The sequence below is a fragment of the Crassostrea angulata genome, chromosome 10 (assembly GCF_025612915.1).
Source record: "Crassostrea angulata isolate pt1a10 chromosome 10, ASM2561291v2, whole genome shotgun sequence".
Taxonomy (NCBI): Eukaryota; Metazoa; Mollusca; class Bivalvia; order Ostreida; family Ostreidae; genus Magallana; species Magallana angulata.
Window position 1 is genome coordinate 21,779,349 of NC_069120.1, and position 27,608 is coordinate 21,806,956.

A 27,608-nucleotide genomic window follows, 5' to 3' on the forward strand; every position below is an offset into this window, starting at 1 on the left:
ACTATTGAAGTTGTATGCATTCTTTTAGTAAGAATACCAGTAAATATCAATGCATTTCTAATGGTATCCCAATGATTTCAATAATCCATAAAAGAAAGCAATTTCAAGTATTTTAATGCACTTGAATTACCAGGCTCCGTTGTCACCAATTTTCCTCAAGTCAATACTCAGCCTCAAATCTGAGGTTTGACCTCAAGTTTATGCACTTCTCTTTACAGGATTTGAGTTGAGGAATGAGTTGAGGGATTTGAAAATTTTGGTGACGGTGGAGCCTGAGCCAATAAATATATCTTCATCACCCAAAAATGTAAAAAGGTCATATATATCATACAGTGTGACATATTAGGGTTCTACAAAACTGTTGCAAATTATGATTTTTCACTCTGCCAAACTTATAATTTCACTCTGTTAGTATTTTGTTGGAATGCAAATTTCACTTATTCAACTACCTGTACATGGCCAAATGTCATGCATACAGGTGTATGAATATTAAGATTCATGAAATGCACTAAATACATGCTAACTTATTAAAAAATCATTTTGTTACAAATAACTAACATGCGAAATATAACACATTGAGGGCTGTTGACATCATTATGTACATGTACCCAATGGTTTTGATTTTCAGTTTTATCCACTTTTGTACATTCAAGATGCTAGAACAAATGTATGTTTCTGTTGTAAGCAGTTTACAATACAGGCTAGCAATTTACAGAGTATCATCATTAAATGGACATGAAAGTTTACCATTTTACGCTATTTACAGCATGCCATCATTTTGGTTATGTTTTAAATTGCTAGCAATTCTTTATATGACACATCACTTTAATACAGTTCATGCTATGATTATTTTCCATGTAATTCATAGCTTGAAATTTAAGATTGTTGGCAATTAAAAGCACACTATCATTTTGCTTGGACTTATGCTGTAAGCAGTACACATAATACATTCACTTGGGAAATGCAAATTGTAGCTTGTATCACATGTACAATTACATCAACAATCCAAAATCTTTTCAACTGCACAGATCAACAAAGTTCACAACATTTGTTTACAGGTGTCTTAAGGTTAATGATGACAAAATGCTGTGGCAAGGCATCTAGACCATGATGTCGCTGAGGTTTTGTTTATCTGTGCTACTAATGACCTTGGCCTTCAGTCGTTTGATCTGACGAAGTCGCTCCAGCCAGTTTGAGGCGTAGGGGTCCTGAGGCTGAGACTGCTGCCTCTGAAGAACCAGGGAGGCAAGCTGTCAACAAATCAAAATTCCAGTCATAATCTTTGAGGGCTGCTGCATTTATTGGTAAAATTCAAATCTATCAATTCATTTTCTTCAAAACAAATTTGTTTAAAATCAGAGTCTTTATTCTTCCTTTGATATGATGTTGCTACGTATATATCGAGAATAATGGAAGGTATCTCTCTCCTGATTTGTAAAGTGATTTTGTTCAACTTGTGTAAAATTTCACTGCTGATTTGAAAATGAAATAGAAATGCAACACACTGGCAATATTCATGTACCATTAAGGCAAATATGAGATAAACCAAACTTTCTTGTGAAGAAAGACAGAAGAAACTGAGTAAAAAAGCCACCTACATCACAGTTGACTGCGATCTGTCTGACTAGGGCAGCCAAGTTATCATCGGAGATAACCTTAGTGTCCTTGTGACCCAGAATGTCTGCTATATCTGCACCAAGAAAAGGAAAGTCAATCAGAAATAACCAAAAATAGGTTATATCATGCAAACTTCAATGAATTTATTCTAAAAATCATGAAGGATATTGACGTCAATTTTTTTGCTTCAATATGCAATCAATATCTAAACGTTGATGGATACATAATATACATGTAGTATATAATCATGACAACAACAAATATCATACACCTAAATAAAAAGTCATGATATATACAATAGCATATAAGATATCCACATACTAAGTTGCATCACATAAAGCATATTTTATAAAAATGCTACATGTGCATATATTTAGGCTCACAGGCAACATTGTTTGCCCGAGCAACTTGTAACCCACAAAGATTACTAACTTTGAAGAATTACTCAAAGATAGATTCTTCTAAATATGCATCAATTTAATATAGCTCAAGGTGATAAAAGTTTAAACATAATTTCTAAAGATGAAGACTGACAACAGCTGGAAAATTTTACAAAAATTATGGCTCACTTGAACTTTCAAATTGGTGACTGAAAACATTTCCAGAATCAAATACAGTGATTACTGAATTTTTTATTGATTTTGATACATGCTTATTTCTACAAACTCTTACCTTCAATGAATTTTAGATAACATGATATACTGATGTAGTCATGTTCACAAAACCTCACAAATCTACTATTTTTTATTACACCAATGAAAATTTTATCTTAAAAATATAAATGTTTTTTCACCATCTATCTAATAGATCTAGTTTATATGCCTAGTACTATATATATACTATGAAAGCTTTAAAAAATTATTAGGAAGCATTAAGACACTACATACAGTAAAACAGGCTTATACTTAAGTGGAAGAGACAAACTATTTTCATTCATTTTAAACATATTAATGTGTCCAATAAGTTTATTATATGTTTGTAAGCATGGATTTGCCATTAGCTAGTTAACTAATGTAACCATGTTTTACTGCAGTAAAAAGCACTAGTCTTTTTAAGTTACATCTAAGTGCTGTGTTACAGCAAAGTGCTCAAGTTAGAGCACAGTGCTTAAGAGGTTGTGTTTTTGGTAAATACAGTAGAAAAGTCACACATAATGTGCTCATTACAACTGAAATAGAAGTGTAAATGGGAGTGTAGAATAGTGAAATGCAATTAAAAGCAGATGCTTAGATACAAACACACACACACACAAATCAAATCACACAGATACAAGTAAGTAGAGTGTACACATGAAATGTAAATGCCTTACTGTATGATATCAATTAATTAGTAGAATGATCAAGTTTGGCTCACAACTAATCTATCATCAATTGATTTACACTGAAAAAAATTCTCTACAAAAATTCTCTCTCACTGAATGTTCATTCAAATCAATAATCCTTTGTTAAAACCATACATGGTAAGAATTAACTGGTCTTGTCACATAAATAAAGATGAAAATAAATCTCACTGAAATACTATTAAAAAATATTTAGAATTCAATTTAAAGTTGAACTAGTAATGATTAAATCAATTACCAGGTAGATATATCTTTTAATTTTTCAAAATGACTATATTAAGAGCTGTTGTTTTTTAAAAATAATGTAAGACTATAAATTTTTTTCATACTTCAACTATAACTACTTCATATGGGCTACTACACCTATATATGTCCATTTATCCTTTAATTAGAATATTCAGCTATGAGCCTATGACCGCTGAGGTACCATTGATATATTTGAGAAATAAACACTTAACAATTTCCATAGAGTGCTTTTCCTCATTCATCAGACACCAAACAGATACATGAACAAATCAAAGCAGACACTGTAATGTAAAGGGTACTAGATATACATGTATATATATAAAACAAATGAGTATATTGCCATGGAGATGAGAGTAGGCCAGGATAAGCAGAGCACACAGATGATGCCAGACACCATAAGCAAGTTCTATGTGATTAGGAGTCAAAGTGAGATAGCGGTACCTGTTGTAATACTGTCTTTGAAAGGCACTTCAATAAAGAGAAAACATAGCAGTGTTTAGGGGGAGTGATCTTAGTCTTTATTTATTTATACATTTATCAAATAATTCAGATTTAATTAGATTTCAGAATAAGGTGACAATAAATGTTTACAAAACATTGGTATATTGAATTATGTTCAAATGAATGCTTTTTAAATCATTTTATTACTTTATGAAAAATATTTGTCAGTATCTATACATTTTGTAAAAGATTGCCTGGGTATTAGTTTATATTACTCAAAGCAGATTTTTGTAGAAGAAGCAAAAGTTATAGTTGGGTGTTTAAGAAGATTGGTAAAGAGCAATTCCACTGGGAAACCATGCTCGATCTGTCAGTGGGAAATACATTGTTTTTTAACCAGGCTCATTACTTAAGTAATGGCCAGGCTAAAGCTAAAGGTGAACAGTTCTGGATGTAAGTTGACCAACCGTTGAAATCATTCTTCACACAAAAACGTAGATTCAACTTAAAGAAGAATGTATAATGTAAAGTATGTCAGGTGATTCGTGTTAGTTTACATCTGATACATTTAACATTACATGGTAATTTTCTTCTTCGTAACAGACTAAATACTTTGATTTTCCAATGTACCCCGTAAAGATGCAGAGCGGCGGAATACATTATTTACATTAAATTCTAACCGTTATCAAGCCTAGAGCACAGATTGTCGCAGAAATTGTTTTGAGAGCATGTACAACAGTTGATCTTAGTTGGGGCGTTAAAATCTATGTCCCTCTCACAATTTATTATATTTACTGTTTTAAATGTTATTACACGACAATGAATCGCGCTAGTGTCATGCCAACAGGTTGATAACCAAAGGTTATAAACAGCCTTTTTCCATTTTTTATTGGTTAATGTTTTTCATTAAAATGGACCAAAATGTTTGAATTTAAGTTCTGAGTTTGACCTACGTCAATTGACTTTGAATCAGATGGCATTCCCACAGGTTGATAATCAAGCTTTTCCATAATTTATTAATCTGCACAGTTGGATCATTTTTTTTCTCTTTTTTTCTTAAATCAAACTAAGGACCATGAATGAAATGATGTTATGTGGCCTTGACTTTTACCAAACGACCTTGAATAAGTTCATGGCAGTTTAAGGTTTGATCACATGCATGTTTTTTTATACAAATGTTTGGGGTGAGCAAAATCACAGACCGATATACAGACAGGTAAGTTGGTTTCTAATAATCACCTTTATCCTTCAAACACATTGCAATGATTTTAAAAAGTTAAAAGCTTATCCTAGAATTGTTAGTTTATGACGTAAATGATATAAGCATGACAACTGTGCTTAAACATTAACAAAGCCGTTAACATACAGCAGTAGGAACTTTTTAAATCTAACAAACTAATATTTACATGATTCACTCAAATCTGTGTATGAAAATAAGTAAAATGAATTACAATAAAAAGATCAAAAAATAAAATCTTTTTATGATGTAGTAATTTCAGCTAAAAAAGACTCTAGATGTCTACTTATAAATTCATACATTCTAAATATTCGATAAAATAAGTTCTTTTCTTAACTCGTACCTTCCTTTGCCTGTAAGGTGACTGCATTGCTTTCATGGTCTAGAGGACGAATCACAATGTTCACATAATTAAACTGTCCCTGTAAACCAACAAAAAATTTGAGGTAATTAAAGAATTTCAAAAAAAAAATTTTTTTCACATTTATGAAAATTGCTCTTTGAAGTCTTTCAACTAAAATTGTTTGATAGATTTTCTAAACAAAAAGGCTTTAAAAGTCAACAAAGACAATGATAAGTAGAGCATGTCCTTGCACAAAATCAAACATGTATTTCTACCAAGAAAGGGAAATTCTGAACCCAAGAACCTGATTCAGGTTAGCATTTATAATGATTATCAATACATTATCAGAAAACATTAAACAAGTAAAATACTTGAACCCCCAAACTTAGGAAAGGGCAATGAAGTTCCCCTCCTAACGGCAAACATTAAAGAGCAAAATACACAACCAAAAAAGCTCACAAAAGAGAGAGTTAAGCTTGACCCTTAATAAAATGATTTTCCAATGCTGATACCATATATCCGCTTTTTTTCCGTGTGTCACAAATTTAGCGAAAATGGGGACAATTTGTAAAATTTTTATTTGTGTCAGTCAGTTTTTGCGATTTGAAATGTTTCTTACATAAATCAATATAGGATATAATTTCTGTATATCAAAAAATATGCGTTATAAAAGTGATCATGAAAAAAAAAGCGAAAATCGAGAAAAATTCGGATATACAGTAGTAAGTGTTATTCAATAATACTGTGAGTCACCTTAATGATCCCGATCCTGTAGTCCTCATTGCTGTCATTATACACTATGGTCACGTAATCGTTCCCAATGTGTAGTTTTTTGGCGTTACAGTTCGGGTCACTATCTCTGTTTGGCATCAGGGTGGCCACATGAAATATCACTGAAATCAAAAAAGCATAAAGATTATAAACACTAACATTTCTTTAAAGTAGAATAACATATGGAAATTAACTACTGTATATGAATCTATACATTCAAAGATATCACTGGCACATAACCGTACATGTAGTACAAGTAGCTTTCACCACACTGTTATAACTCAACGATATCTCAAATAAACTGCATATTTTTACACATAGGTGCAACCATAAAAATGTTTTGATTTACTAAGGAATTATAATATACTTACAAAATCATATTTCTAACTTAGTTATTATAAATTAGTCAAAAAATGAAATATATCACGAGAATGGTAACACAACTAAGCATTCTAAACTGAACTTCCCCTTATAATTTTAACCCCAATAACACTGGGTCATACCATGCATGGATTCATCCTGCCAGCTGTAAGCAAACTGACCGTCCTTGCCCTGGCAGTCCAGCCCACCTATATAGACCCGGTCAGGGTTACAGTCTGACAGACGGAGGAGCTGACCCAGACCCTGGACAAAGGCCGCGTAACGCTCCGACCCGTACTGGTTAGACAGAATACCTTTCTCGTCTTTTGTCTACAAGTGTACATTCATATATACACACAAATACAGGTATGAAATGAAGAAACATGAAGCATATTCAAACCAGTCAGAAACTCCTACATAATATGGCATCAGGAAATATGCTTTACTAATTACCTGCCTAGGTCCAACATATATGACACCTATTTTATGAGTCTCGTAGGGATGAATGTGGTCCAACATCTTCAAAGCTCGAGTGGTGGTCTACAATAGTATTGTGTGCTGTTTTACTAGTACTTTGTCACTGTGTCTGATTACAATGAGTCAAAGATTGCCCAAGTTTTAGGAATTGAAACAGCCATCATATACATTCTATTAAGCTTAATTACTAAACATTTGTATTTTTTAACCAGAAAAATTCAGTTTAAGGTAATGGTCCATACCCCACTAGATAAATAAAATGCGTACAGAATTTTTTCATATTTTTCAAACATGTATCTAAGGATATGTTCTCATCAAATTTTACCCTGTTCGGTGGTCCATCGGTATTATAAAAGCTAGGGTCGTTGCTAAAAATAGAACTGATTGCGGAAAATGGTGCTTTTTCATACATAAAGAATATAAGCCTAAGCCTGAAATTAGAATTTCACAAAATAATTTTTTTACTTATATCCTATGTAAAATAAAGGAATTATTATTTCAAAACAAGAATTTTTATGTTACACTTGCTTATTTATCAAAAAATAGATAAATCTGCATACAAATGACATAAAATGAGATAAATTTTCAAAGCGAATTTAAGCTCTTATAATTCTATTTACGTACAGAATTCTCTAAAATTTTGATATTATTTACACATTAACGCCCTTAATCAATTGGAAATAAAATTACTCAAGGGACCGGCCTTTTCTGGATCACAATGGGAGTATTTTGGGTAAAAATCACTAAAATATGTATTTTGAAAAAAGATCAGTAAAAATTAAATTGTGCATAGGTTTATTATTTCATCACTCTAAAAAAATATGTTTAGATTATTGTTAAATATAAAACATGATTTAAACAAACTGTTGATCAATCTGTATTATCTAATCCGCAAAAAATTGTATCTTTGCATATCGGTAAGTATTATGGATCGAGATCGGTATTTAGAAATTGCAGTCCCACGCGTGGATAATGCTAACTACCTGATATATGCCTGTAAGACAAAACCTCTATTCAACCTTTTTTTTTACTGGTTTAAAAGGCAGTTCTTAAGATGAAATAACTTTTCTTAAGCGCATGATTTTAATTCAAAAAACATTTTTTTGTGGAAAATATATCTATGCTCGTTGCTAAGCGAAAATAGGATATAGATGAAATAAGTCAAATTATTTCCCCTTGTGTATTTATCTCCCTTATGCACTGGAATATAGATCTCGGTCAGGATGTTTATGCACCTTCAGGGATTAATGTTCAAAGAATTGGACTAAGTTCAACCTTGTAATGAATTGATGTTTATGCAGGACAAAAGTAAGCGGTCTGTATTTTCAAAACGAGTACTCAATCGACACAACCCAGTCAATTTTTCATTTCGCTGAGTAATAGGTTAATTGATTGCAGTTTCAGGATTTTTAACAGATTTGTTTTGAATTAATTTCTAGGTCAGCTTGATTTTTTTGTTTTGAAACACATGTACACCTTTTAGCGTAAGGTCTCGATTAGATCGGGCACGGAAAAGACGTAATAACGCGTGAATTACGTCAGACGTTGTTTTGTGACGTATGGATCATTACCTTAAAACATTACTTTTTCTGAATCCATGGGCACAAAAATTATCACAACAGATCAACAGAAAAACACCACTTACATCATTTTGTGGTATGACCAGAGGACTAGTTGAATTGTTGGTAGCTGAACTAAAGACTCCATCATAATACAGCTGCAGAAACACAAAGCTGGGGTTAATGCCTCCCTTCCCCAACTCCTTGCCGCCTGACCCCCCAGACTTCAGTCCATCCCTGGCGGACTGGACCACAGATATGGTGTGACCTCTCACCTTCCTGAAGTCGGGTAGCTCTTTCACCTCATCATGCAATGACGAGGATTCAGAGCTTGGGGATGGGCTGGCAGGGGAGACGATCTGGTTCTGTGTGGGGTGGGGGTGGTCAGTCTGGAGGGGTAGATCCTGTGGGTGCTGAAGTTTAGAAGACAGCATGGAAGTCTCAGGCTTGTCCTGAGTTATCTCCCCTTTCCTTTCCGCTATTTGCAGGTTGTCAATCATCACTATTTCCGACTGACTGTCCCGTGGGTCCAGGTTTTCTCCACTTGAGCTCAGCAGGGAGGGAGAGGAGTTACTGCGCTGAAGGGACGTGAACTTTAGCTGCTCCTTGCTTATTGAAGGAGGAGGAATGGCCAGACCATTAGGATCGGATTCTTCTCTCTGAATGAAATATGTTTACTAATGTAAAATCATTAAATGTAGTTCTATTAGACTGGAAAAATAGACTGGAAAGCAGGCAAGATTGTTTCCAGATTATTTGAATTGTTTTACAAGTATCACAATGCACTGCAGGCAAAAAAAAAAACCATATCCTAACATTAATGAACTCCAATCCAATGTTCGATAAATCTAAATTATCCAGATTTTTTTTTTCGTACCATAAATTTGACTTTTATATAGACAAATTTAAAAACTCTTGTAGTGTTGATATTACACACAATTATTCAACGAACTGCTTGGCTTAGTGGCTCCACAGAGACCTATTATCTAAAGGTAAAGGGGTTCAAGCCACCAATGCCTGGTATATACATTCTTTTTTTTTTTAATTCTTTTTATTTTATTTTATTCATAAAGTTTGAATGATAAATAACATTTTTATGATGAAAAAAAAACCACTTTGTGGATGTGGATCAGATAACCTTAAAGTAACAATGATGTTAAAACATCAGATAATAACAACAAATCATTCATTTTTTGTAAGAATTCAACAAAGAAAGAATAAAAATTACCTAATATCTAATAACTAGAAATTATTGGCACTGCATAGTAATCTTTTCCTGATATATATCATATGATCTTTACTGGTTCAAAAATTAGTAATTATCTATCATCTCAGTGATTACCTTCTTCTCATCTTCTGACAATTGGGTCATTCTTTTTGCATGACCTGGAGAAAAAGACCGATTTGTTAATCTTCTTATTATCATTTAATAAAACAATTAAAGTAACATCTTAATTGAGTTGAATTTTCATGCATTATTACAACAACTTGTTTCCGATAATTTTTTATGAAATATTCACAATGGCATTAAAAGACATGTACAAAAATATACACTTTGTTTGCTGTTTAATTGCACTTTTACAAATGATAAGATATATAATTATAGATGACTGATACTTTCATATTTACAAAGAATTTTCAATACAAGGTCATGTATAATACTAGTATCTTTGTCAAAGAAATATTTCATTCCAGGTAATTGATATTTTCATATCAATACATACATTGACATACGTGCTTTCTATTTTAAGGCAGAATTTGGTAATACATTTACATATTTCAACACTAATTCAATCTAGTGATAAACATCCTTTTTTAAAAAGCAAAATGGTAGGTAAATGTACAGTCATAAAAATTAGCTGTAAAAAATGTTGAAGAATGAAAAACAAGGAGATAAGAAGAATTTGTTAAGCTAAAAAGTTTGACATTTATTTGAAAAACATGGATGAAATCAATGTGATATAGCATATCAGTGATTGTGGTAAGTCACATAGAATGAACACAGGAGAGTCAATACAGTGTTAGTGCTGACGGTTAATCATTCCCTCTACCTACCGTCGTCTGAGTCATCCTCGATACTAATCCTGATAGAATTAGTACTGCACAGGTCTACAATAGTTACAATACACACACATCTGATTACTGGACACACACACAAAGTATCACACACATGTACACATAATCTATACTTCTAAACACGTATAAAACATGTAGATGTATTACTCCTACACATAAGAGTCTCCTTTGAAGTCATACAGTCTTGATTTACATGTATAGTGTATAGAGTGCAATGTTAATAGTATCAGTATCTTGCCTTGATTCGGCCATTTGTATGCTGACATGGAGTAATACATGTACACACACACATATATAATTATGAATGCAAATACTAAATGCATTAACATATGTATATAGAGTTTCTAACTGTAACACAGCAAGTAGAAGTATCATCAGAGATCGAGGAATAGCATGTACACATACATATCATAATGTCTAGCATATATATTTATATATCTACAATTCAAGCCACAATTATATGATATTCTACACGTATTTCTGAAAATTCTATATATCCAATAAAATATGTAGGAAATCTTTATTTTTGGCATTAAAATTATTTTAAAATATAATAAGGTGTTTGATAGGTACTCACATATACATGCATCTTAGTTTTTTATCTTGAATTTTTAATTCTTTATTCATAGAAAATACACCATTACCCATTTCACAACCCATAGCATACCCTTATATACAAAAAAAATTGAATCAAGTTACCTCCATCTTGACTGTGGTCTGATGGGAAATGTTGGTCATACAGAGACTCGTACTCTGCTTCCCCGATGCTTCCACTCTCTATGCGGCTGTGCAGACTTTCCAGGTCAGGCTCCTTCTTTTGAACGGACGCAAATAACATGGTAATGTCTGGGGCCTGGGACTCCTAACAGATGGCAAAATAAAGTAAGCAGGATTCATGTTGTTAAAAGGCACTTCAATTCATAAAGATAATCGCAAAGACCTGCATTCTATCTTCTGTCAAAGTTATAAAAATTTCAGATGATGCATTAAAGAACTTTTAAATAACTTCTATATCATTTTTATAACATCATACTTTAGAGTCATTACCTGCATGGATGTGTGGGATGGGTCATTTTCAATGCGCATCATCCAGGCCACGTTGCCACTGGGGCCTCGAATGAAGATCTCTGCCCATACAGTGCACCAACAGGAACAAGTATTGTTCTGAAACACTCTGCCATCAGAGGTATGCTTCTTCTGTATACCTAAAATAGTGAATGTTTTTATTTCATATCCATTTACTCATATCAGGTCTACTAGGAATACCAATAAATGGAGTGCACATTGTAAAAATGTACATCCCTTTCAGTATATAATACACATGTATATGTATTTTAATACTGTGGAATCACATAAATATTTGGGACAAATTAAATTTTCATAAATAATTAACTTCCTAAAGGTTTAAATGGATGAGGTTTGACGGATTTACTTGTCTATAAAGATTGTGTTTCATTATTGATTTGGGAATGATCACTTTTAATGTTTAGTTCAAAATGTTAGGATGACTTTTAAATATTTGGAGACAAGGAAACAAGTCCTTACCTATAAGAAAGGCCTCCATAGCCTCTGTCTCCAGTCCAAGTTTTGTTGGGGTGTGGTCAGAGAGAGAGGACCCGGTCTGGACCCCTACCTGAGCTACCTCATGCTCCGGGGTACTCCCTGGACTGTTCATCATGTCATCGAACGACATCCTTGGCTGAATGCCAATGTCGTCAGTACTGGCCTTGCTTTCTATAGTCGAAGCACTACGAGTAACAAATGCCGACTTATGGCGCCTCCTGGTCGAGGTGGAAGGTTGCGCCGGTTTTGGTTCCGGTGGCTCTCCATTGTTCTGGTAAAGAGCAAGACATTTGTCACACAGCCCTGCATTGTTAGACTTGTTTCCTCCACCCCCACTGGTTGTTATGGTCACAACCTTATTTCCAAGCAGCCATGTTTGAGACTGGCCATTAGCTAACAAAAACTCTGCTACCGGTGATCTACAAAAGATTGTGTTTTACAAATTTTTATACGGCAGATTAAATTCAATAAGAATTGGAAAACAGTCTACAACAGATGCCACAAGATATAAAAAATCTACATACCCAGTACTCATTAACGGTATATCTTTTTGTTTTTAAATGTCTGCATAAAAATTCTCCCCCCCCCCCCCCCCAATCCCCTAACCCCCAAATAAAAACTAACTAATTGTACCATACACTCATCATTTATAACGTGTTTACATGCTTTACTACTTATATTCATATGATACTGTCAAACTGTATAACTCAAAGATCAAAGCAATAAATCTTGAAACATTTTGTAAAAAATCATGAAAATAGTTATTAAAAATCACATGTTTTGGTTCAGCACCCACAGAATCAACTTCCTCTTACCTTGCTGGGATGGCACTGTAATTGCCGTAAGTGTAGCGAGACATGACGTCTAGACAGGTCTCTGTCAGTTCATGGTGATACTGGGACAGCTTGTTGTCTACAGGTGCCTGGTAGTTCTGGCGGGAAATGGCCGATCCAGAGTACATCCTCTTGCGGCTGTGTAGAGGAAAACCTCAAAATCAGGTACATGTGTAAACAGAATGCAGGAATTCACCTACCAATTAATCTTGAAGTACAGCTGTCCATTTTTTTCAGAGAACAAAAAATACATAATACAAGGTTTCTCTGATATCAAATAAACAAGACTGATAAATTGGCAAAGTCCTGTGAAACAGACAGACCTGATGAGAATTTGAGTCTCATTAAGTAATCAGAAATGCAGTTCAACAATAGAATCATTAGGTACATATGATCTGATGTACTGGGACTGTAAATTCCCGTTGTTTGTATATAATTGCGGGAATATAAAATCGCAAATGCAGAATTTTTTTCTTTTTTACTTATTGTTGTAAACACTCAAAAAAATAATGGGGAGATGTAAAATCTGCAAAGGATTCTTCTTGCAATTTTATGCGGATATTTATTCCTTGTGTTCAAATAGGAATCTACAGTATGAGTACACCTGTTTTGGACTCGAAGCTTACTTTCTATATGCGGCCTCGTTGAAGCTGCTGGATCGACTACGGTCACTGGAGTCCTGGTTTTGATTCTGCTGCTGCTGCTGATGAATAATGGCGTTCTCTTCAAACTGTTGTATGATGTTGGCTTGTAAACCCTGAAGAAATACAGCATAAAGCTTGTTGTAAGCGACACACTTAAAGGAGTTTCAACATGATATATTAAATCTGACAAGTCAAATAGTGTTTTTTTTTCATCTAATGTATTTGAGTTGAACAAATTTCATTTTAAAGTAATTTTTTTTTCTCCTTTTAATTTCAACCCATTAATCTTTAAAGGTCTCAACCTTTGATTTAATTACCTATATACATTTAAATTGTGAATATACTCTTTTCCTGGCTATTTACGTAGTCTCATTACCTTTTGGATAAACTTGACAAAGCTTTTTCTAAAGGGAAGACGACATCTCATAAACCAGATAGCTATAACATGGTGGGCCAAAGACACAGTGTAATGGCTAAACCTGCAAAAAGGACCCCCAAAATCATGTTTAATACCTGAGCATCAAATCTAATAAGTATTTTGATTACTTCATCTTTAGTTTAGGTGATTGACATGGTGTACAGTGAGGCTGACTTACTTGAAGGGGTTGGTGTAGGGCAGGGCTATAGCAAACACACTGCGGTACTCTTCTTCCACAAAATTAGCATACATGCGTGGTAGTCTTACAATACCTGTGTTATCAACAAGGTAATTAATCAGCTTGGACTAATACAAACTGTATTTGTTAAAATTCTACATTTGCACAAAGGCTCAAAAGAATCTGCCAATACTCTGTAGTACATGTAATATTGCAAGTGTTTAAAGTCTGTTTATTTTCTGTTGTGATTATACAGTGAGGCCCCAGGTCACCAACTTTCCTCATGTCAATACTCAGCCTCAAGTCTTAGGTTTGACCTCAAATTAATGCTTTTTTCTCATAAGGATTTGAGCTGAGGATCAAATTTTGGTGACGGCAAGGCCTATTTATATTTGCAGTGTATACAGTGTCCCCCCCTTACTTGATAGGAACGCCAGTACAGGAATGGCCATGTGGACGGTGGCAGAGATTCTAGACAGCTGCAGCAGCACCGAGGGGAGGAGTCGCATCATCACATCCTGCATCTCCAGGGTACAGATCCTCAGCGAGTTGGTGCAGGTCTTGGCACACTTTGACACCAGTCCAAACTCCAAGCACTTTATCATCTCCATCTGTTTGATGCACAAATAGACTCATTTCATACAAACAGAAGAGACATTGCTGTATTGCAGATACAATCAAACCTTGTTGTCTTAAATTCAACGTAGAAATCAAATTAATTTGAGATACATCCAAGTATCTGTACTATCATGGTATTAAAGATACCAAATCTTAACTTTTAATCTAATTTATATGAATGTGATTGATTTTTCTTCTCTTTCAACTAGGAAAAGTCCAAGTTGTGTTAAAAGAGAGATCATTTCTACAAAAGAAAGCTTTGAACAAAAACACATCCCCCTTCCCTTGCCTTCACTTACCGCTCTATTTCTGTCCAGATATTTGTGATAGGAAACCATAGAGGCCAGCACAGGAAATACAAAGGTGTGGAAGTCGGACCGGGTGAATTTACCTGATGGGGTTCCATGAAGCTTCTCAGGGAAATTCAGCTGTCGGTCATTAACCTGTATGAAAATGGGGTAAAATTTATTTTTAATATTCCTGTCGATGAAAAGCAATGACTGAAACCCTCAAAATACATTATGAAAATAAATCTTAAACTTGCATATATTGTAATAGCCAGATTTATTTAGCTCATTAACAGACACTGCTACAGAAGAATGAATAAAATGAGCTTGGGTGGACAAAATGGCTATCGTAATGAAATCCCAAAAAGATAAAATGGACAAGTTTTATGATAAAATGTAATTGTATCAATCTAAAGTAAAGATTTTTATAATGACATCTATTGTTTTGACGTACCATGGCACAGAGTTGATGGCAGAGGGAGTTGATGAGGTCATGCGTGGCTGACAGTATGAGGGTTTTGTTCTGGAGGAGGAGGGGCAGGTTGACCAGCACGCGCTCCAACACCTCCCAGTCCTTGTCCTGGAAACAACAGGTACATTTCATCTCTATATTACAGGTAGGTTAAATTGCATACTTTTCCACATAAATTTACCTCTTCATAATTCAGAGCACCTTCTTGTAAAAGAGTACAATAACCCTCGACACATGAAGTTAAAAACAACATTTTAACCTTAACAAACATACAAACAAACACTCATGTCTGAATTTTGCTGTACTTACATTTTCTAAACAGGACAAGAAAAGACTAAATGACTTTTTATAGTCCAGGTAGGCGGACTCTGACCACATGAATGCCACGGTGTCTGTGGTTATGGAGTTGTTCTCCTCTTCTTCCATTTCACTGAAGTTTGGTTGTCTACAATGAACCAAAAAAAGTTTTCATATTTGTACATGTTTTAGCAGCTCCACTTGATGCCACATGTACATGTACAACTTTTACATTGTACTTAAAAACATTCAAATGTTGATAAAAGAACATTCAATTTGGTTAGAGCAAACTCTTTTATCATGATTTTGTGTGCTGCAAAACAAGATGGGTGTAAGGTTTTTAATATTTTATTTAGTTTTTTAGGTAGTACATTTTTTTTAGTTAATATAAAAAGATGCATACAATATAATCATTAAAATTAAATCTGCATTCATGAAAAATATTTCAAAATGAATAAATTGCAGCTTTTTTTTCCGATTCTGTGTCTTTAACTGATTTTAACAATGACATGTATCTGTATTGATGTTTATCTTACACTTCCGCACAGCTAAGGTACGGACTAAATGCTAAGTGGGCATCTACATTCTTGTCCATGAATCCAAGTCTAAACAGATTGTCAGCTCTCATGTAAAGCAGCACTTCTACAACCTGTTTAAAAACACACAAAAAACTTAAGTAAGAGCGACCAAACCAGTCCTGATAGAGCAAGGCCTTAAACTTAAATTTTATAATTTAATAAATTAAATTCTGTTTGAAATTTGGTTAAATTATACCAAACAGCTCAACAGTTACTTACATTTTTCCTGATCTGAACTGCAGTGTGGCTCATGAAGTTTTTGGGCTCGGTGTACTGGTGCTTCATGTGTAGCAGCAACAGGTCGTAGATCTTCAAGCAATGGCTGGGGGGGTCCGTGTATAATTTTTGCTACAAGTCAAACAAGCAATGTCAAATCAAAGATCATCCATCATGAAACTTTGTGAATTTTAAATTGGTTTTTGATGAAATCTTCCAAATAACCAATGCTAGGACCTCATTTCAAATCTAGATATTCAGATGTCATATGAATAAAACCCCCAGAGGAGTAATAACATGTAGATACAATTTTATTTTAATTCAGAGGTCAATGGGTAAATGTACACTGATATAACTTGATCAATGAATTGTGTTCATGATCTTGACAGATATCAATTCTATAATATTGAATAGTCATGTTATCCAAGTTTAACATGAGTAAATATTCTAATAGAAATGTATATATGCACTGCTAGTACTCATGCTCAAACATATTTGTACACACATACAGAAAACATCATAAACAGTTTGAGTGCTTAGAAAATTAATTCACAAAATTAAGATCATCCATTTGGTCATATTGCCTTGTGAACTTTTCTGCTTTCACTCACCTTGAAGAGTTCCACCAGTCCCAACATGGCTGTCTTCACATCCTCCAGCTGGTGTTCCTCTAGCTGATGTATGACCTCCGACCCTTCCAGCTTTGAATAGGGCGAGGCAAGATGAGCAGACAGGGGCCGGTTAATCAACTGAAAAAATCAAATAAACAATTACATTATTGCATAGTGATTGTTATAACAGAATACAATTCTAATGTACATGTATGTGCAAAACTACACACATTACACATAAACCTAATTATCGCTCATCTAGAAAACTGCAGAGTTTGGTTAATTTTTTTTTTTCAAAACCTTTTTGAAAAACATGTATTATCTATAAACTGTACCAAAAAAGCAGGAAACTTAATTTTTAAGTCTCAGTAACCTTTTCTATGATTGCCATGATCTCCACAAAGCAAGATGGAGTACATCCATTAGCCAGCAATAGCAACATGTCTGCTGCTACCTTCCTGACTTGAGGGTCAGGGTCAGCCTCTATATGGCACAGGTGGGGCAACACGACTCTGTTGATCAAAACATCCTACAATAGAAATAACAGAAATAGGCACCAAGAAATCTATAGCCTAAGAGTCTAAGTACCAATATTTGTACAGTGCTGGTATGTTTATACTGCAAGTCATTTCAATTCCAAGATGTTAAAATTTCAAGATTTCTTAATAGTAGCGTTTGCGATGGTTTCAATTTCATGAATGAGCAATGGTCACAGTACAATGTTTATGGATTAAAAGGTTTTTGGAAACTAATGATAAGATTCACGATTGATTATTTGAGGGGACAAGTTATTTGTCAATCTTCAGTATATTCCTTCATAACTCAAATAATCAAACTTTTCAACAATTCATACAATACACTGATCACAGTTTACATGTAAATCAGATAGTAAAATGATATTTTTATTACCTGAAGTAAGGTATCAATCATCATTATGAATTCACTTACAACTTTTGCGATTTTTTTATATAGAAAATCATTTCTCTGAACTGGCTGATTTATAAAGCATAAAACATCACTCTTAAATCTCAAATACATGTACAAAGAGTACTACATTCATATTCATGTATATTCATATTGTTATCTAAATCCTTCCAAAACAAATTCTCACCTCATGAATGTGTTTGTTGATGCTGAGAACCAGGTTTAGCTTATCCAGGGCCTTCACCCGTATCTGAGTCCTGGTTTCATTCCTGTACAGTCATAAACCACATTATAAAAATTAACTTGACACACTAGATGCAAGCAAATAATGAATATAAATGACTACCAGGAATAAAACAGCAAGAATGAAAATGGGACTTACTTAAAGTATTTCTCCAGCAGCTGATGCAGGTGTGTGACCCAGTTTTCTTTGGAAGGGTTGATTTGTTGAGCTTGGTGTTCTATCAGTAAGGTCACAGAGCTCTCCTGTCAAAGGGGAAATAATTCAGAAACATTTAAATTTGTCTATTAATAAATCTAGTAAATTTTTAAATGTGTTTTTAATATGATATGGTCAATCATTAAAAAAAAAATGAAAATTCAAAATGCTGAAAAAAATTATTGGGTTGGGGCAATTTTGAGGGGTTGGTCAGAGTACATCAAACAAATTTTTAAAATTTTACCGGTCTCTTGTTGGCACACATTTCAATGATTTTAAAGAATCTGGTGATACAGCCTGAGAACTGTCCCTGGGCGTGGAGCTGTTCAATGTTTGTCAGAATGTCATGGAGGTCGGCCTGAAGCCGAGGGTCATAGGATGGTTGAGCAAATGTCGGATTCTGCAGAGGAAATATAAGATCTGTTAAATGCTACTGACTAAACATTTGGCAGTGGATGCACATATACAAGAAAAAATAAATCAATTTCAAGACTAAAAACATTTAGATTTCATAACCTCTTTCACATTCATTAAATCAAGATTTTAATATAACCTGCAAATTTTGATTTAATGATCTCTTTCACATCAAAAAGAGTTTATGTTTATGCAGTAGATTTCCATGTACATGTATGATCTTTCTACTGAGGGCCTAGCATACCTCTGTCAGTTTGAGCAGCCTCTCCAGTATGTCCAACACAATGTGCCAGGTGACAAGCTGAAGGTCCTTGCCGTACTTACGGACCAGTCGCTGTATGTTCAGCACCACCTCGTGGGCCACGATGAAGCTGTTTGTGTGCAGCACCTGTTTAATAATCAAGGTATAAGAACGTTTATCATGTGAGTAAAAAGGATCATTTCATTTTGTTTGAAAATCAAACAGCAGTCATTCTTTTTATCAAATTTTTGCCTAATTGTGAGAAGTCAATGAAAAGAAAGAAATTACCATTTTATATAAACAATCATAGATCCTTATGTCAACAACAAAATGAAAGAATAATGAGCTTGCAGTTTTTGTTCGGTACACCTGGTACATAACTACAGGTATGATATGTAAACGTGTATTTAGGTCTTACCTGTAAGAAAGATGGCAGCACGGAGGAGAAGGTGTGCCTGAGGGTGGGGACCTTCCTGTAGCCCCACAGGGCCATGCCCACAAAGTACACCACCCCCCTCAGTAGTTCCTGGTCCTGGACATTTCTACAATTTGAAATTTCAAATTTACTGTATTTTCTACCATTTCAGTAACAAATTATACAATATGTAAATCAGATTTACATGAAAGAACGCAAAGAATGACTAACTTGACATCTTGCATCATACAGCACATGTTGTAAATACTGCTGTGTCCAAGATGTGTGCCAAGTAACTTTCTCATTAACTGAAACAGATGAGAGACAGATATATACCAGGCACACTAGAAAACAGTGCACAACACTTAACAGCAATACATATACATGTAGTACACAGTAAATAAGATAGATTCTCAATCAAATGAAATATACAAGTGATATCAGTAACAGCCTCATTACATTAAGTGATATCAGTAACAGATTAAGTACAATAAATATAAGTGATGTCAGTTACAGCTTAAGTGATATCAGTAACAGTCTAATTACAAGTGATATCAGTAATGGCCTAATTACAAGTAATTTAAGTTACAGCCAATTACAAGTGATATCAGTAACAGCCTAATTATAAGTGTTGTCAGTGATAACCTACCTCCCAGCTGGCCTCGGAGAACTTGGAGATGTTGACCGTGTGACAGAGAGCCGAGATAAAGCTGACCAGACACTCTGTGGGCAGGTAACTGTAGCACAGAACTACATCCAGGACATCTAAACACAACTACAATCAAACAGGGCGAAATTACAGAATAAATGTCATTAAATATGTAGCACATCAAGGACATCTAAACACAGCTACAGTTCAAGTTCAAGTTCAGTTTATTCACTCAGACCAAATAATTTGGTACAAGAGGAACATATATATAATACATACATATACAAATCGTCAGAGGTACAGACAAACAGGTACATTTTCATACAGGGAAAAAATATAAATAAAAAAGAACAGACTATAGAATCACTACTTATGTTAGATTTTAGTATAAAGGATCATAATAGGAAAACAACTAAGAGGAGCAGACAGCATCAACAATTTTTGAAATAAATACACATAATTTTCTTAGCGATTTACAATTGCAATTAGTCATGAGTTCAGAAAACTTGAAAAAATTTGGTCTTTTCCAATATTTTTTGTTTATGTATTTTTTCCTTATTTCTTCTAGTGCCGAACACTCTAAAATATAATGGAATTCATCTCCAATGAGACCTTTATTACACAAAAGACATAACCTCTCATTCAAAGGAATGTTATACCATCTGCCTGTCTCTACAGGAAAACAATGGTTTGATGTACGAAATTTAATGAATTTTTTTCTTAGTTTTACAGGTAAAATATCAAGATACTTCTCAAAGCCAAAATATGGTTTTAAAATTTTATACACTTGACCTCTGGAAGAACAATTTATATCATTTGACCTTATTTGCATAAATTGGTCTTTTAATCTTTGGTTTACAGTAGCAGATAACCATTCTATATTGACAAAATTATGGTTCTGCTAGACATATTGTAGCCCGCACATGTTCAAAATTCTTTGAATACAATCAATCCATGGGCTTTTACAATCGCTATTAAAATGTTGTGAAAATAAATATCTGTACACTGTATATACAATTTTATTCTCGGGGCTTATTAGCATTTTCCCCCAATATGTAATTATTCTTGTATAAACATTAATATACAACAGGTAGCATCCTGTTTCTCCATATATCATAAAATTTGGTGTTGTGCTTCTTAAATTAAGTACTGTTTTCAAAAATTTCAGATGTACACGTTCAATTATATCTAGATTTTCAAAGCCCCAAATTTTGCAGCCGTACAATAAAACTGGTAAAACAACCTTATCAAACAAATCAAATTGACAATTTACTGGTAAATTAAAATTTCTAATTTTTCTTATAACACCATACATAGCCTTTTGAGCCTGTTCACACAAATGCTTTTTTGCTTTAATAAATGAACCAGTTCTTGACAGAACGATACCCAGGTATTTGAATTCTTTAACATTTTCAATAACTTCTCCTTTATAATAAAAAAGCTTTTTCGATGTTGACCTTTGGAGAAAACCATTATTTTTGTTTTATTAACATTGACATTAAGTTTCCATTGAGTACAATAACTATAAAATTCGTTGAGGGCGTTTTGAAGGTCTTCTGTCGATTCCGCCATTATGACAGTATCGTCAGCGTAAAATAAAATAAGTAGTTTCAAATGTAATAATAACTCGTTTTCGATATCATTACTAATGCTTCGTAAACCAACAATATTTTTTTCCAAAAGAAAGTTTTCTAAGTCATTAATGTACAAAGAAAATAAGAAAGGGGAAAGGTTTTCTCCTTGTCTAACACCTACATTACATTCAAAAAAATTAGAAGCAATACCATTTAATTTTACTAGTGACTTTATACCCATGTACATGTTTTTAATATATCTAAAGCATTTCCCGTTAATTCCATTCAAAATAAGTTTACTCCACAGGCCGGTCCTCCATACAGTACAGTGAGGTTGCCTTTAACGAATCGTCTCCTTTAACGAATCACTTTCAGATAAACAATTCTGTATTTTTCTATTAAAGGTTCAATACTTAACATATCCTGTCATGTAGAGTTATTCTTGTTTTAATTATTTATCATGAAACTATTAAATTTTATCTCGTTTTATGTCGTAATTTCTAAACAAACATGAACAAGCTTTTTGAAGACGCAGACAAAAAGCATGCGTGCAGCTGACTACTTTCACTTTTCGGTTGAGCTCTGATGTAAACGGCTCATTGTATGTAAGCATATTTGGTACAGATGTTTGATAAAATTATCTGTCTACAAGCATTGAAAGCGTCAAACATTTTCTTAATCAGAGAATAATTATATTAGCTATAATGTTGTGGGTAGTCAGGGTTCCAATAACAAATCACCGAGATGCGGGGATCATGGAGGGATTATGTCCAAATTAATTGATACCGCTACGATTATTTGCACATCTGCTTCAATAAAAAAAAAACCCAGAAAAAACAATAAAAGATTTAAAAAACACATCTCATTCCCATTTTCTAGAACATGTTTCCATTCGATTATGATTTCAACCATATTTTGGTATCCCCAATTCCCTGTATTTATTGATTTAAAAACCCATGCCTTACAAATCAAAGTTATTCGTATTCGGTGACATTTAGTAGTTTATAAAAATATTTCCTAAAAATATTATTTTCCTTGAACATGGATCCAGTTTGCAGATTCACTATACTTTTTTATTTTTGTTTTTAAAATATTTCATAAGAACAAACGATCGCTGATTCCATACATGTACAGGTCAAAGAAAATATTTATATTCCTTGAACACCTATCCAGTTTGCACATTCAGTCATTCACTATACATTTCTAGATTTGTTTTAAAATATTTCATAGTACAAATGATCGCCGATTCAAAACGTCTGTCTTCCCGGTATTTGTTGTTCCATTTCTATCGGTGGAGATTTCTTTTTTTTTTTGCTGGATGTCAATACTGGGTCCTGTTTTTGTTTTTTGGTTGCTTAACTATACAATCACTAAACACATTTTTAGGCAATTTTGTGTATTTTATTTTTTTTACTTTAAAATCGCCATAGGATATGCTTCTAGATCTTTTAAAACCTTTTTTAATAACTAGTTACCGTGTGTATTCATCTTCAACTTTTATAACGTACGTGCTAAAAAATCTTTAAAAAATTCGGAATGGGTAATTTTTTTTAATAAATAAAAAAAATGCAGAAATTTAAATTCATTTTTTTCTTCTTTTTTTTTTTTAATTTTTTATTCCATGAGTTATTTTCCTCACGATATTCTTCAATTTTCTTTCTTTGTAAATAAATGTTTATTTTTTTTTTTTGAAGTGTCGTTGCGCCGCATGAAAAATTTATGATGTAGTACATATATGTTACAAAAACCCAATCTGATACAGAATTTAATCAATATCGACACATAATTTCAATGCAAATAACTTAAACCCGCTGCGACACAAACTTCATCATTCTGTGAGTTCTATGAACTGAATAACGTCACTTGTCAATGTAATTTTGGGAAAACCCTCGTATGTCGTATGTCGGTTTTTTCTCGATCCATTTACATTCCATTGTATATTTCTTTGTAATTTCATGAAAAGATGTTCATATACACGTATCTCATAAAATTAACAATATTGATGACTTACAATGACTAAAAACTAAATGATTTTTAATAAATTGGTGGATCAAAGATTACAAATCATGCAGTCATTTTTTTTTTACCATTGAATTCATTGTTATCTTTCATGAATTGTCGGTTTCAATAGAATGAACACTTCACTCAAAATGAAAAAAATATTAGCCTTTCCATTTTTCTTATTCATGCTTTAAAGCATATTAAAACTTCAAAAAAATCTTTCGACACTGTCCCTAACAAAAAATAATCAGCTGTATATCACGTGATTCGGTAATGGAGAAAATGATCCGCTAAAGGAGAAAACATCGTTTATCAAAATACAGCGATAATTTTTGTTTAATCATTGGTTGTTGGGAAAGAAATATATGATGTTATGAGTCAAGTGTGGTACAATAAAACAATGTTGTAATATGAATTTAACTCGGGCTTGGTTACGTACTATCAACGCGAATTTACTTAGTGATTCGTTAAAGGCGACCTCACTGTATCAAACGCCTGTTTAAAATCGATGAAAGCACAAAATAATTTCTTTTTTCTTTTCATGAAAATATCACAGAGAAATTGTAATGTCAAAATATGATCTAAAGTTGAGCAGTTTTTTCTAAACCCGGCTTGGTTTTTATAAATAAGATTTGTCTCAGTGGCGTAAGCTTCCAGACGATTGGCCAAAATACTAGTGAAAAGTTTACCTAGACAACTTAAAAGAGATATCGGGCGGTAATTTTCCGGCTGAGTAGGATCCCCCTTATTTTTATAAATTGGTTGCTACAGTCAAACAGAATTAAAGAATAAATGTCATTAAATCTGTAACAAGGGGGCAGTGAAGAAATATAATTTACAATTAAATGACGAGAATCTATTAAAAATTATCACACTAGATAAGAATTATTGACAATTTAAATTTTTTTTGGAAATATTGGTACATGTTATATAAATGTTCTGATGGTTCAAATCACAAAACATAATAAAAGATAATCAAAGTTTATATATTTAAACAACTCTAGGATATTGTCAATGCAACATATTCGCGTCTTTTTTTTCAGTCTTATAAAATGTGAGTGTATTGCGGTAAGTAAAATAGTTAATTCTATAATTAGTACATTGCCATTTACACTTTTTTCATAGTGAATCTTTCTCTATATAACTAAAACATTAATACATGCCGATTTTTAAGAATATGTCAAGATGATAAACACCGATGCTAAAAAAGCTTAATCAACTGCTATAAAGATAGCGTATTGTCAGAAATACTACATAATTTTTGTATGTCAAAAATGAATCCTTACTGTCACATCCTCTTCAGGTCTTCTTCTGTTTAACAACACACATGTGTTCCTATTCATAGGAAACAACAACAGTCATTACTTCAGCAAAATAAGATCATCAATCAGTTTATTGGTATTTTAATTATCTTTGTTTTAAGTATGCAGAATGAATGATTTTTTTTTAAAAATTGAATATCTTAAATGATTTTTGCCTCTACAAAAAAATTAATTTCAAGGTAATACATCTGTGTATACATCTTTAAAGTGTATACATCTTTAAAATCATGAATTCAGACTACTGGATAGCAACATGTCTTCATGTATTTTTTATTTCAATATAAATTATAGGAGTTCTCTCTCTTATCAATGACAAAACAGAGAATGAGTCATCATCAGAAGACTGATCAATACACACAACACATCTGTAAGTACAAGTACTATGTAGAGTCCTTACTTGACCAGTCCTGCCACCACCTCCTCATCCAAGTACGCAGCATTGTACTTTATAACGTGGACCAAGAGTTTCAGAAATTCCCCAAGTTTCTCTGTATTGACAACAGACGGCATCCATTCCAACAGAAAGGGACCTAAATAAATCAAATATGAAAGCATGTGTTTGAAAGGCATTCTAATTAAGTAAAAGAAACTCAGATATCACTTTCATGGAAAGAGCAACTACCTGCTGATTCTTCAAATTCTTGCAAATTTTTCCCATTTTCACTTAAAACTTTGAACAGTGCTATTCTGTAAGAAAGAATTCACTTTATATAAAAAGCAACTTTCGACATCTTTTAAATATTTTTATGTCACTAACTTATGAAACAGCAATATTAAAGTATTAGTTTAGACTGATAATTACCTGTAAGGTAAGTCACAAGGTACATTTAGCTGTCTGACAACTCGAAAGAAATGAGCTCTCAATATGCCTAGGTATTGAAGCTGTCAACCAAAAAGGCACATGTACATACTTTCTTGAATGAGATAACTCCAAGAATTTAAGCAGAATCTTAACTCAGTAGTCTGTCTTACCTGTCCTTCGACAAGGCACTGAATGAAATGGAGAGCAGTGTGGCGGTTTTCTGCTTTCACCGATTGATCCAGTAGGTCTTTGACACTGAACCACAATGCCTCTATTGCGTTCTGTTAAAGAAAAACATTATGGGACAATATGGTCCACTAATAAAATTTGTTGTCACGCATATATATTTTACTAAGATAACCATTTAATTTCGTGAAATGACTTAGCATCTAAATCGAGGGAAACAACAGTATATAGTATAAGAAAAATTGTAATGAGCATTTTTAACCCTGACCTCTTCAAGTTTCTTTTGCTGTACAATGTCACATAATTCTCGTATTGTTTTCAGTCTGTTGTTTGCTGGACTCTCTGGACCAATATCCTGCAGGATTGTAAGCAATTCGGTTGAAAGAAAAAGTCAGATAAATGAATAAAGATTTTGGTATTTTTTAAGATTAATTATTAGCTGTATATAGCCTTTTCTCATGGACGTATATACTATAACTAACGTTATACGTCCCTGCGTTTCTCAATGAAAATGTAAAGTCAGCATATTTTGCATTCCTTTTAAAATCTTTGGTAATTTGTACAGACAAATCTTCTTTTTTAATAGGCAGAATTAAAAAATGCAGATTGAAAATTTTAGAATCAACTAAAAAGAACATGAAGATTACATTACATGATGACGAAATTGTCGGATAATGAGATACGACATATAATGCATGTGCATACCTTTAATATCTCTGGAGTAAATAATAATTCCTTTGTCTGTGGACGATGAAATGATGCAGCATTAGTTCTCTCTTTGATGCCAAATAAATTCTTCAACTTGCTTTTAAAATTTTCCTCCTTTGCCATTTCATTATCTTCGCACCCCTCTTTTATCTCGAATTTGTTCAGTATCTTACATACCAGGAACACCGATCCCGATGTAAATTTAGATGGAGGATAGGGGATCAACACGTACACGTTCAATTCTATCTTTGCATGATAAATGCCTTTCACTTAAAAATAATTTCATGATGAAATAAATATCAACTTATCCCTTGATTTAATCGAAATTGGATAAAACCCTACATGTATGTTCTAAAATGAACACAAAATATTATGAAACAGCATGAGCTCTTGTGTACAGTATTGATTTTTCAAATAGTACATTGCAATAGTTGAAATCTTGTAAATATTGTCGGGTATTTCAGTGGGAGGTACCTCTGGTCCGCAAAGTTTGCTTTTCCAATAAAACGTGAACTTGTCTGCGATGTTGTGTGAGTCATTCGTAGCGATACGGTAATAAATCTAATGACATGAAGGAGGCGTTCACGAACCAGACGGGTGAACGCTGCATGTTCTTGTGCAATATATTTCTTTTTGATTCCAATACTAGCACGTAATTCTGAAGCAAATTCAATTGAATATTTTCACAAAAATCAAATCAACTGGACATCGCTGTTCAGATTCATACGGACATAAATTACACGTGTATTTGA

The 27,608-nt window shown here is 33.3% G+C and overlaps 1 protein-coding gene across 5 annotated transcripts; it reads right to left on the reverse strand.

Moving 5' to 3' along the window:
* Window positions 1-132: 132 nt before the first annotated feature.
* Window positions 133-27,027, reverse strand: LOC128165724 (tuberin-like). 5 transcript variants are annotated; one of them, XM_052830521.1, is made up of 40 exons: window positions 26,854-27,027; window positions 26,417-26,503; window positions 26,133-26,243; window positions 25,963-26,042; window positions 25,783-25,847; window positions 25,558-25,690; window positions 25,125-25,173; window positions 20,264-20,389; window positions 19,846-19,922; window positions 19,618-19,741; window positions 19,203-19,346; window positions 18,789-18,944; window positions 18,488-18,591; window positions 18,293-18,374; window positions 17,555-17,710; window positions 17,182-17,319; window positions 16,574-16,702; window positions 16,313-16,425; window positions 15,789-15,924; window positions 15,462-15,587; window positions 15,020-15,163; window positions 14,524-14,713; window positions 14,103-14,196; window positions 13,883-13,985; window positions 13,489-13,619; window positions 12,845-13,000; window positions 12,012-12,448; window positions 11,514-11,671; window positions 11,166-11,328; window positions 10,446-10,499; window positions 9,733-9,776; window positions 8,477-9,049; window positions 6,808-6,894; window positions 6,498-6,684; window positions 5,977-6,116; window positions 5,224-5,302; window positions 5,050-5,064; window positions 3,644-3,670; window positions 1,599-1,690; window positions 133-1,250 (listed from the first exon to the last, which is right to left on the reverse strand). In XM_052830521.1, the coding sequence occupies exons 1-40, from the start codon at window positions 26,977-26,979 to the stop codon at window positions 1,101-1,103; spliced, it is 5,286 nt and encodes a 1,761-aa protein (XP_052686481.1). In that variant the 5' UTR covers window positions 26,980-27,027; the 3' UTR covers window positions 133-1,100. The 5 variants fall into 5 exon arrangements, with proteins under 5 accessions (XP_052686481.1, XP_052686485.1, XP_052686482.1 ...); XM_052830525.1 differs by lacking the exon at window positions 10,446-10,499; XM_052830522.1 differs by lacking the exon at window positions 5,050-5,064.
* Window positions 27,028-27,608: the final 581 nt, after the last annotated feature.

Bases quoted from the DNA above. Each gene is read 5' to 3' on its own strand.
- LOC128165724 (XM_052830521.1), bottom strand. From the start codon at position 26,979: ATGGCAAAGGAGGAAAATTTTAAAAGCAAGTTGAAGAATTTATTTGGC. The intron at 20,390-25,124 runs GTAAGGATTCAT...GTTTGATTGTAG, and splicing joins GACCTGAAGAGGATGTGACA to TTGTGTTTAGATGTCCTGGA. The intron at 18,945-19,202 runs GTATGCTAGGCC...TTTCCTCTGCAG, and splicing joins GGCTGCTCAAACTGACAGAG to AATCCGACATTTGCTCAACC.